Source organism: Mesoplodon mirus, assembly GCF_964341445.2.
Source record: "Mesoplodon mirus genome assembly, chromosome: 2".
In the NCBI taxonomy this organism is placed as follows: Eukaryota; Metazoa; Chordata; class Mammalia; order Artiodactyla; family Ziphiidae; genus Mesoplodon; species Mesoplodon mirus.
The window spans coordinates 84,086,461-84,098,873 of NC_138977.1; the positions used below are offsets into that span (position 1 = coordinate 84,086,461).

A 12,413-nucleotide genomic window follows, 5' to 3' on the forward strand; every position below is an offset into this window, starting at 1 on the left:
TTGTGTGAATGCCTTTTAAAACCACACAGTACCTCATCCTCCAAAATATCACCTGAACCAGGATGGGGGGAATGGGGCTGCTATTTTCGGTCTTGCCTACCCATCTCTATTAATGTTGTACTAAGCTGGGCGCCCTTATTACACCTTTAGACAACCCAAACATACGGACATATTTAATTATTTAGTTTTGGAAGGAACTGCTGCCAAACCAATACAGGAAAAAACTGAAGTCCTAGGGGTATGGTCCTTGGATTAGACACTCATGACCCTGGTCGTGGTGACAGAAAGTTGCCTTCACCACACCAGGAATGCTTTGGAATAGCGTTATGTTCTGGGGGATGCCTTGTGCTGTGTTTCATTAAACGGATTACGTAAAACATGTCAGGTCCGGGAATGCTAATATTTGTACTTATCCTGGTGTTATTTACAACACTATATTACTACATGTAATTATGATAATATATATGTAAAATATATTATAATAGTATATTGCTATGAAAATTAACAGATGAACAGGTAAGCTTTATTCAGGATGGTTGGCCAGTTATATATATACATATATATACACACACATACAGATATAGCTATTGGCATATAAATGAATGTTTCACATATATGTATTTGGCTATATTCTTGACTGAAACATAGAATTTTAAGATTAAAAAATGTAAATCTAAGGGTAGTTACTTCTTTCTGAAATTAACTGGATTGTAATAGAACTAGTGACTATGCACAATAAAAATGTTCAAAAATTAAGTACTGCCACAACATTTTTGGGTCCTAAAACCCTAGTGCCTAGGAAACAGTAAACGTAGACTATCACTCCTTGGGAATGTGAGTGGCGTTCTTGTTATCTTCTTTTTTTGCAGTTGTCATGAGGCTCATTTACACACACATGCATACCAAGATGCTTTGCAAACAGTAAGTACTAAATAAATTTAAATTATTATTCTCTTCTTTAAATACATTAAACAGATTTACATTTTGGACAAGCTAGCCAAGCCTACAGCTGAATTAATCCATTCTTCCTATTTTCGATGGAGCACCAGCTATTTAAACATTATATTCAAAGTATCAGTAGCAATAAAAGAACAAGAAAAAGAAGCCCTGTTAGCACTTCGCACTGTATACGAAGTGAACAGAAATGTGATGGGGTACTGACATCCATTTCACTTTGAATTAAACACAGCATCACCGCAAATCTCAAGAGATGATATTAAGTTTTGTGTTTGGGTAATACCAGGAATTCTACAGGCAAGGGTAGAATTATATTTGGTTGGCTAAAAGCCAGTCAAACTTCACACTTGTCCTAGAAGTAGGTGGTCAAAAACTGTTCTTGTCTTCAAAGCGATTGGCTACAGCTGCTCAAACTATCTCGATTTCAAAATCTTTTGTGTCACTAATTTTGAAAATAAAATATTCGGACATGAGGTAAAATGAGGTCTAATGAAAAAGATACTAAGTTAGAATTGACCTTGGGGGAAAAGCAGGTCGAATCGGACAGCGCACATCAAATAAAAACAAAGAATAGAATTGGAATTTCCAAAGTGGCATCAGCAGACATACACAGTCTTTGATTTTATTTCTTCAGGAAAAAAGGACTCAAACCAAGGGAAGGAAGAGATGCCTTCACAGCTTTCTCTCTTTTCTCCTCAAAATACATGCTGTAAATTTTCTCAAGTTCACAGTACATGTTTTAGAAGAAGCCTTCCCTTTGGGTGGAAGGAAGTACATGCTCCTTGATATGTCTGGTTTTGCTGTAATAGTATGTAATGCTTCTCTCTAATAAATTTAACCACAAAATTGTTTTTTTAATGTGCCTGCATTCTGCTAATTTATAAAAAGCAGGATGCTGTCAGATAAAATTTCATGAACATGATCTATAAACCAGACTGTCAAAAGTGAAAGGTACTCAGGCAGTACTTAGGGAAACAAATAATGGAAACCCCTGGAAAGGTTTCCTGTGACTGCAGGAAAACAATGTACTGTAACGGAGCTCACATTACCTTGATTTGCAAGTTACTGTGAGGTCACAGGAAATCCTGAAATGTTTTCCACATTTTCTTTTATACATTTTATGTCAAGTTTCCTGCAACTGAAATCATACACCCTCCTACTGCTGGAATCTCTTCTGCACGAGAAAGGAGATCTTGTGACACTCCCCCACAAACACCTAATAACTCAGTTCCTACCAGTGTAACAAGAAAGTGACAGACGGAATTGAAACTGGACCATGATAAGGCTGAAATGTCAGATATCCTAACTCTTTCAAAATGAAAACCGAACTGATGTCATTAAGACAACTCTAAAAGTGCATTTAATCTAGTGACAGTAGCCTTTTCTTTAGAATAGAGATAACAACAAAAAAAAGACAGACTGTCCCAAGACATAAGCTCACCATTTCCCCAAATCTCTTGTTCAAAAAGTATGTGTGGATTGATGGTTTGATGGTCTAATTTTAAAATGGCATCCTCTATATGGATAGTCTTTTTTTTTTTTTTTTTTCGTGGTACGCAGGCCTCTCACTGTTGTGGCCTCTCCCGTTGCGGAGCACAGGCTCTGGACGCGCAGGCTCAGCAGCTGTGGCTCACAGGCCCAGCCGCTCCGCGGCATGTGGGATCTTCCCGGACCGGGGCACGAACCCATGTCCCCTGCATTGGCAGGCGGACTCTCAACCACTGCGCCACCAGGGAAGCCCTATATGGATATTCTTAACATGATTCAAGCTCCTGACAACCACATTTTATTAACCCAGCTATGCTTACGAAAGGGTAAGTCAGATTTAAGTAAAACGTCCAAGTTTAAAATATTCTCTCAATTTTTATACTCACAGCTGTGGAGTTTAAAAATAGCTTTTAAAATTGACAAATACTATTTTAATATAAACCCAAGCCAAGTAATTATGGCTCATTAATGAATACCAATTTTTAGGGTTTGTTAGATCATGAGTGATTAGGATACATTACCTCTCCTGACATATCAGGGGCCATGGGGACAGCAGGCCACAGAGATGAGTAGATTCCAAAAAACACCACCCAGAGTGCGATGCTGCCCCAGATCGCTATGTGGCTGAACTGTGAAGGAAGAGAATCTGAGTTAAAGGACTTTCAGGTAGATGGAGGACTCCCACACTGATGAAGCTTTCACAAATTTCCTTATTAATTTTTTTTACTACATCCATAAGATATTACCTATGGCAATTATTTTTTTATTTTTTATTTTTTTTGCGGTACGCGGGCTTCTCACTGCTGTGGCCTCTCCCGTTGCGGAGCACAGGCTCCGGATGCGCAGGCTCAGCGGCCATGGCGCACGGACCCAGCCGCTCCGCGGCATGTGGGATCTTCCCAGACCGGGGCACGAACCCGTGTCCCCTGCATCGGCAGGCGGACTCTCAACCACTGCGCCACCAGGGAAGCCCTACCTATGGCAATTATTAACTAAATAATTGCATGTTTTAATTGGATCTTTCATTAAACACTCATCTCTTCCACACCGGTTATAATGCTGGTGGTACTGGCATATAGAACCGTTCCTCCTCTACCCACTTTGGAGGGTCTCACCTTTCACTCTTACCTTTTTTATCCACTACCATCTTTAAGCCTCCTTAGTTTTTGCTCCATATGCTCTCACTGAAAGATGCTAAGACACTTGTGTGAATATTAATCTCTGTGTTGATGACTGTCAAATCCAAATTTCTTGTGCCCGTCTTTCCCTTGAGCATCTCACTTTCTTTATATTTATTGGGTCTCTCTACCTGGATGTGAATGTACTTCAGTATTAACATATCTAAAATGGAACTTGTTTTATTCGGACTGGATATCTACAAATGTCTGAGGACAAATCTTTCTCTGATATTTTTGGCATTCAGAATCATTTTCCAATGAGTTTTCTGCCAGTCTTGAGACACACTCTACTAAGAAAAGATTCCTAGTCAATAAGTTTGAAGGCTTCCTCCCTTCCAGGGATATTTACAATGTACAACAATATATTAAGGGCTATTGAGAAGTCTTGTGGTAAATAGACTTATTTAAGTTTTACTCAGTGTTTCCACACTAGAGTCTCCAGCTCCCCCCAGTCCATTCCTGACTGCCCCCCCCCCCCACTATAATGAACAACCTGTGGAACTAGGGTAAAGGGACACATGCAGTTAGAACGAAAAACAACAACAAAAATTAGTGATGACACATAAGTAAATGTGATATTCCTTGGTTGTGACTAAAGATTCTCTTACCCAGGTCCAATATGATGTCTCCAATCCAGCTTTCAAACACACAGTTATCACCACAAACTAAAGCAGAAGGGAGATGTTATTTTATTTCATAAATATGATAGTTCATCAGATTGGACTGGTAGATTATTCACAGCTTGACTTGTACGTCCAACAAGCAAAGAAACAAGTGAGTTAGCTGGGTGACTGAACATCACGATCACGACCGGCTGGAACTGCCATTTACAGCATCACATTCCCGACTCCCTTCCCTGCCCTCCCCTCACCCTCACTGGCTGACGGTCCAGCCATGAGCTTCTGAGCATGGGCCTGGCTACTTCGTGTACAATTCATGAATAGTGATGGAGAATCATCTATAGTAATCTTGGGTTTCCAATCCTGCTTTAATTTTATTTTTTATCAACTGTAGTACTTAAAGCCTCCATTTTCTAAATTTTAAAGATAAATTGTAAAAGTAATATAACTGGATATTTAGAAATCTGAACACTTACTCTGTAACTTTACTTACCTGAAACCCTGCAGAGTAGAATGTAAGAGCCTGTTACATCTCCATGCTGTACACACCCATTGTCACTGGTGCCCATGCTACTAATTCTAAAGTAGGGGGACCCGGGTTTAATGAACTGCCCTGTGTTTTCCATAGGATAGCATAATGGCTAAATGGAGTCAGACTATATTGTCCTGGAGTCAGACTATTTGTGCTCAAGACTCCATCATTTATTAACTGTTCTGATAAGGCACAAGGCAAATTGCTTGACTTCTCTGTGTCTCAGCTCCTTCATCTGTAAACTGGGATTGATAAAGCTTACCTACTCTGTAGGTAAAACACCAAGAACAGTGCTTAGCACTGCAGCATTATCTATTATTATCTATTTATAATCAAAAATATTAAATACTGTTAGTAGCCAAAGGAATTTGGGGCACTTTCAGTAGTTTGCCGGGATGGAAGTGTGACGCTTGCCTAGCACTGGTGATCAGTGGTGAGAGCTTCAAGGGCGCAGTCCTACTTTCGGGCACTGTAAGGGTTTGTACACAGTATTAGATGCTTTCCAGTGGTGTCATAAAGTCAGGACAAAGTGAAGCATTTGAGCTTTCTCAGCGGATTATCTAATAGCAATTTAGGATAAATATCTGTAGAAATAAAACTCTTGTTAAAATTTAAGTGTTTAATTTAAGCTATATAAAAAATTCTAAAACAAGAGAGATTTTTGACACAAAGTTAAAGAAACACTCTCTCTTAAGCCTTGGATACTTTAAAGTCCCTCAGAGATATCTATGACACCTACTTTATTTCTAAACTTAGTCCATCAAGTATTATTTCTGTTTTGCACTCGTGTTGTACGAGAACAAACCACTAGCCCCTGAAATGTGTTTTCCCTTTTTTTACTTTTTTTAACTACTTCATTGAGGTCAATGGAAAGGAGAGCCTCGATTTGCCAAAACCTTAATCCCTCTGTTACTTAATGGTCTTAACTTCCTATTATTCAGTTATTTAAACATTGTATTATAGTTTTTCCACCAACTGAGTCAGCCGTACCAATGGCCACTTAGTATTTAGGACAGCACACTGCCCCCACTTGGGGGCCATGGAGAGGAAAGGACACTGGCTGGAGAATTCAGAGTTCAAGGTTGGAGTAAACTTTTATTAGAGACTAACTGTGTGACCTTGAGCATTTGCATCCAAGTGGAGCTTTTGACCTTAGAGGGAAAAATGGTTTTAAAACCTGTTTTGGTTCTTTAATGGCAGGGTGCAGCTCACACTCAACTGTGCATCCTCCGTAAGTGTTTGACATAGTGACTTAACACAGCGAGATCCATGCCTTGCGTGGGTTAAACGTCTCAAAAGAGTGGAGATTTCTCTCCCAACTTTATTTTCATTAAGTTCTAGAATAATTATTGGTTAGACACCCAAGTAGAATGGTACTATTTACCATAAATTTAGGAAAGCAAAAAAAATATGAACAAGGGCAGTAAAATAAAACTGAGGAAGAAGGGACAAGGAAGAGAAAAAGGGAAAGTGAGGCAATAAGTGTAAAGAAGGAATATTGAAAATAAGAGCAACCAAAGGCCTATAAAGTCAGTGAACCTAAATGACATTTTTATACCTTAATATAAAATAATCTCTTACTAGTCGAAACATCTCATTTCATTTTTAAGAGGAAGTGTAAATCCAGAAATGCGCACATTTAAATTTGAAAATGAGCTCATATGAAAATTCAATTTTATATGCAAATGAGGCAAATGTTCCACACTCACAGTGTAAACGAAGTTTCCCAACAGCAGGTAATCAGAGGTCTTCCCATTTCCAAATACAGTACCTGCATGAAAAGAAGAGAGACTTGCTAGAACTGAAAATAATTGAGGTCCTTTCAGAATCCTTTCAAAGACAAGTCAATTTAGGAGTGCTGAACAAAAGAAGGGGAACCAAGAGCCATACAATGGAGCCAGAAACAAGGCTAATTTAACAGAACACTGTATGAAGTCTCATAAAGTTGCTTAACATGGGTAACAAGTGAAAATCAAATTTCCAACAGTCAACATGAAGAAGGAAACTGGACTTGTTAACCAATTCTCAGGGTTCGTGAGATTAAAAAAAAAAAATCGTTCAAGTGGAGCTTAATGCTATGGGAAGTAAGACAGAAGGCATTCTGAACCCTTAATAAAGAACTTTGTTAACAGTATAGATGAAGGCTTTAGGGAGCCTTCTTACTATCTCTCAAAGTTGGTGGCATTGGACCAAAAAAGCAACTTACAGAGGGCTGGGGAGCACCAATATAATTCCAGGCACATGGCTCTTTGAGGATCTGGCTGAATTCAGGGGTACATCTAAAGGTATTTTGTTTTTCTAGCAATGACTAACAAACATGGCTTTAGATGAAGGGAGTGGTACTGACAAACTAAAATCACTAAACTAAACATAGATACCAAAATAGATAGCTAGTGGGAAGCAGCCGCATAGCACAGGGAGATCAGCTTGGTGCTTTGTGACCACCTAGAGGGGTGGGATAGGGAGGGTGGGAGGGAGGGAGACGCAAGAGGGAAGAGATATGGGGACATATGTATATGTATAACTGATGCACTTTGTTATAAAGCAGAAACTAACACACCATTGTAAAGCAATTATACTCCAATAAAGATGTTAAAAAAAAAGAACCCCCCAAAAATCAAATAAAAAATTAAAAAATAACAATAATTTAATCATTGGTACCATAGAAAAACTTAAAACCCGTGGTATGTGTCATACAGTACATTTTACTTATGCACATATTTGACAATATTTATTCAAAGCCTAATATGGAAGTACAAAATATGTTAGAGTAAACTGAGAGGAGACACGGAGCATGGTGCTGGTATGAAGAAACAAGGAGAGCCAGGTGAGCTTTGGACATACAGACCAGGAGAGGTTCTGTTACAACTTGTATCGTCTTGGTTTATTTGTAATCAATCTCCATTGAATTCAGTTTCTTCACTTAAAAGATTGAGTGAAACTCCCTACTTTGGAAGAGTTTTGAGATTACAATAAGTTGAATATATAAAGCACCCAGCCATGCTCCACAGTGTGACCCTGCCTCCCCTCTAAGGTTTTCAGATAAAAGTAGCCATGAAGCGCTGCTTAAGGGGCAGCCCAGAAACCTAGGAGACTACCTTTCTCTATGGAGTATCCCATGATGAAGGACACAGGATCTGGCATGCTTACATGTCTTGTGGGTATGTTGTGGACAGACATAAATGTCTGAAATTAATCTGTGAACTTTCATAGAACCAAATAAGCAAACTCAAATCTACAAAATAACTGAAAGCATCTTGTGATTACTTCTGGACTTCCATGCTTCTGCTATGTGGCACACTGGTTAGGTCCCTTAATCAATATAAGCAAGTTATCAAAAATAATCATAGTTGGGTCCAACTCAACCTTCTAGTCATCACTGGTTTGTCAAAAGCTGGAGATTCATTTCAAAATCGAACCGAGGAAAAAAGTTAAAAGCCTGTTGTTGCGTTTATCAGGTTTGGTATTTGGATGATTTAGGTAAATTATTCGTGCTAAAACTTTCCGGTCTCTGGACCCCTTTACACTCTTAAAAAATTTTAAGAATCCCTCAAAGCTTTTGTTTATGTGGTTTATATCTACCAATATTTACTAAATTAGAAATTAAGACAGAAATTTAAAAAATTTGTATTGATTTACCTAACAGTAATATACCCTATATATGTAACATAAAAACAGATTTTATGAAACATAACTATTCTCCCAAACAAAAAAATTAGTGAGAAAATTGGCACTGTTTTACATTTTTACAATCTCTTTAATGTCTGGGTTAAAAGAGCTGGATTCTCATATTGTTTTGGTTGACATATATGAGGGAAATCCAAATTCACAGAGAGATGGAGTTATAAAGGAGACAAGTATTTTAGTAATTTTTTCTAATAACTGTGGTATTCCTTGATACTACTTTAAAACTCAAGAAGTTTCTTACAGTGGCGGAGATAGTTTCCTAAAGGTTAGTAGCAGTGTAGAATCTGAAACTGTTTTGGTGGGAAGCATGCTGTCGTGCATAGTGAAGTAGAGATATACTGTTGTACACACAAAACTTACATAATGGTATAAACCATGTTACAAAAAAAAATACACCTAACCTTAAAAAAAATCCATTGGTCCATTTTGCATTTTGAATGGATCTTTTACTTATGCACGATTCTGTAACCTCATGGAAGTAGCTGGCTCAGCTCACAACTCAAACAAGCCCCAAGACACTCCACCTTGATAAAGCTGCTGCATGTTGGTACGCAGCCGAAGTGCTTTACGCATACTTCCCATTTTGTCACACAGAATATTCATAACATGTGTTTCGAGTTTCAGGATTTAATAAAAGTATTAGGTTTACAGCTTCTTCAAGGGCATTCTTAAGTGAAATAGCTTTTCGGGGTTGTTTTTTTAACATGGGTGCATGGCAGTGAAGAATGACTACAATACAATTGTACCCCTGTTTGTGTCAAGGTACCAGCAATTTTACACACTATTCCTCTTGCATCAGCAATGAAAAAGACAAATAATGTCTTGATAATATAAAAAGTTTGAAACTATTAAATTTTGACCTCATTCATGGACCTGAAAAGGTCTTGAGTATTCTCAGGTGACCATATTTTGAGAAACGCTGAAGCAAGTGAATGAATGAATATTTAGCCATACATTACATAGTTATTTCTATTTTTTCTGTACCCCACCCTCTCAAACGCTAAAGAAAACAAAAACTCCTTATGTAAAAATAAAAACAAGACAAAAAAAAGCAGAATGTTAAAACACAATTTATGCTATATGTTATTATCTCTTAAGAAGAGAAAGCACATGTTCTCTGGACTTGGCTGGATTTGGGTTCCTCAGACAGCACCCCTTGTCAACTGGTTCTGCTGAGGCTGGCTGGCTTTGGCAGTTCCCCAGACAAATGCAGAGGGAGACTTGGGATCTGCTCTTCTGGGGCTGGAATTACTTAGGAATTCCTTTCAAACCCTGTCATTGCTAAAGTGTTTTGGATTGGTAAGGTGATTTGGATGCTGCTTGGTTTGAGCTACTTTTGATATTAAGTTTCTTTTTTTTCTGATTTAGAACACTGAAATAGCAGTTTCATAGATGGACATTCCTAGTTTTTCATACCTACATTGATTTTGTGTTATGAAAATAAACTACCTGGAGAACTTGTCTAAAGTCCTGTATCGTACCCTAGATTTCAATACCCTATAGCTCCCCTAAGTGAAAGCAATCCAATTGTCCATCAACTGATGAATGGATAAACAAAATGTGGTCTATACATACAATGAAATATTATTCACCCATAAAAAGGAATGAAGTACTGATTCATGCTGCAACAATGATGAACTAAGGTCACATATTATGATTCCATTTATATGCAATGTCCAGAATAGGCAAACCACAGAGACAAAAATCAGTGGTTGCCAGGGGCTGGGGGAGGGGGAGGGGAAATGAGGAGTGACTGCTCATGGGAATGGGATGATGAAAATGTTCTGGCATCAGAAAGTGGGGACACTGGCACAATTCTGTGAATATACTAGAAACCACTGGATTGTACAATTTAAAAGGGTGAATTTTATAGTATGTAAATTTTATCTAAAAAAAAGTGCCAGTGTGATTCTCCTGGCCCACTGGGTCAATATTTTCTATTTAATTAGATTTTCTTACTACACTTATTTCTATGGCCTAGAAAATGAGAAGTATTCACGGTTGGACTGTCAGAGTAGTTAATAAAGGAATGAGATGAAAATCTCCGACTAGGACATGAAAGTATTGCCTTCTCTGTGACACTCACACCCTCCCACTCATGCTCTCATGAACTTCTCCTCAATGGACCGGGTGCCGACGGTGAGCCTGGCACTGTTGTAGGCACTACGAAAACAACAGTGAACTAAATGGACAGTTCCCTGCCCTTCTGGAGCTTTGATTCTAATAGAGGAGAATGATAGTTAAAAAAAAAAAAAAAAAAGCAAATATATCACACCAGATAGGCAAGCACCATGAAGAGGATACAGGAGGATGGGGAGAGGGGGGCAGCAGGGGTGGGGTTGGTGGGTCTCTGAGGCAGGGCGATCCGGGAGGGCCTCTCCGAGCACAGACCCCAGGGCGGGAGGGAGAGAGCAGCTGGAACATCTGGTGAAGATGAGGAAGAGCACAACGGCCTGCGGGCTAGAGCACGGGGAGGGGGAGAGCTGGCTGGGGAAGAAGGAGAGTTGGGTGTGGTTAGCCAAGGCTGGGGCTGTGGATTTCTTTCTAAATGTGATAGAGCCTGTGGGGTTTTGCGGAGGGAGGCACCTGGTCTGATTTACGTTTTACAAGGATCCCTCTGTAGGTGGGATAGGACATCTGGCACTGCATTTCATGGGCCAGCGTTAACTCACAGGCTGAGAGGACGGCCAGTACCTCTAAAGGACGCACAGATCCTTGGGTGTAGGTGTCATGTTTGAAGTACTGTAGTTTGAGAGCTGAATGGTCAGCCATCTTCCTCAGGATCTCAGGGCAAGTTCTGCTCCGGACACAGTAGCACCAGCTTAAGCATCCCAGGGACCTCTTTTCTAAAGTGGCTACTTAATCATTTTTATGTGTAGAGGAAATTCACCATAAGCCTATCTCTCAAAACTGACAGAATAACATCACCCCCTCAAAGCAAGCAGAGAAAAGTTTACACTCCAAGATGAACTTAAAAACATATTAAAAATCTCATTTAAAGCTCCGGCTCAAGTACTTGAAAGTACTAGCATGTCTGATTAGGTTCAGTATAAAGAGTTGATACAAGCCTCACAGGTATAATAAATAGATCACATAAAATATTAGCACTATTGTCTTCAAACTGTACATCAACAGAGGAAAAAAAAGAGCCCTAAAATTTAACTCTCTGCAAGATTGGAAAACATGAGAAGTAGAGAAGAAAGGCTTTGCATATATTAAATCACTTTGCTCCCAAAGGAAAAGTAAAAATCTTTAAAGTGTGTACAACGTTTAAATGCATGTATTTTAGGTTAAGGAAAAATACCATAACACGAAACACTGCTATAATTTTTAATGTATATTGACAATGAATTATTTTTCTAAACAAGTAAAAAGTCATCTCTTAGCATGCATATCCTTTCTACTTACCATACTGAAGGGCTTTTAGTGGAAACCAAAACAGAATAACTGAGTGGAAGAGGCCATTTAAACAATGAACCCAGAAAACCTGAGGGAAAACAAAAATCCATGAGAACCATTTGTGATAAACTAGCTCTGTGAACTCTGACCTTTCTTTTTATCTGTGAGCTAGATTCACAAAACGTGTTTCTCTCGGGCCACCACTGTGAATTAATAGAACTGACAGATACTTTCTGCCTCTTAGACCTTCATGGGTCATTTATTTATTTTTATGTTTCTCGAAATGTTTTTTCAGCTTCACTGAAATTTTTTCTACTTCTTAAAAACCAAGTATTAAAAGTTTAAATTTCTGCCTGAAAAAGAAAATAAAATTTCAAATAACTGCAGACCTTGAAATTCTTTAAGTGGGATTATTTTCATAATTCCAGAAGAATAGACTTTTGAAAAGATTGTAATTTAGTGAAATCCCTACTTTCTCTTTTCCATGTGCCATAAAAGTGTAAACTTTTTAATGGTAAGGATATAGTGCATTCTCTCTCTCCCTACACACAC

The 12,413-nt window shown here is 38.6% G+C and overlaps 1 protein-coding gene across 4 annotated transcripts in view; it reads right to left on the reverse strand.

Moving 5' to 3' along the window:
* ATP8A1 (ATPase phospholipid transporting 8A1) overlaps positions 1-12,413 on the reverse strand; it is a 242,792-nt gene that overhangs the window by 29,771 nt on the left and 200,608 nt on the right. For all 4 annotated transcript variants that reach the window (XM_082611029.1, XM_082611027.1, XM_082611028.1 and 1 more), the window contains 4 exons: positions 11,871-11,949; positions 6,485-6,546; positions 4,232-4,288; positions 2,967-3,074 (listed from right to left, as the gene is read on the reverse strand). In XM_082611029.1, the coding sequence (XP_082467155.1) occupies positions 2,967-3,074; positions 4,232-4,288; positions 6,485-6,546; positions 11,871-11,949 (306 nt within the window). The remainder of the gene's footprint in view (positions 1-2,966; positions 3,075-4,231; positions 4,289-6,484; positions 6,547-11,870; positions 11,950-12,413) is intronic.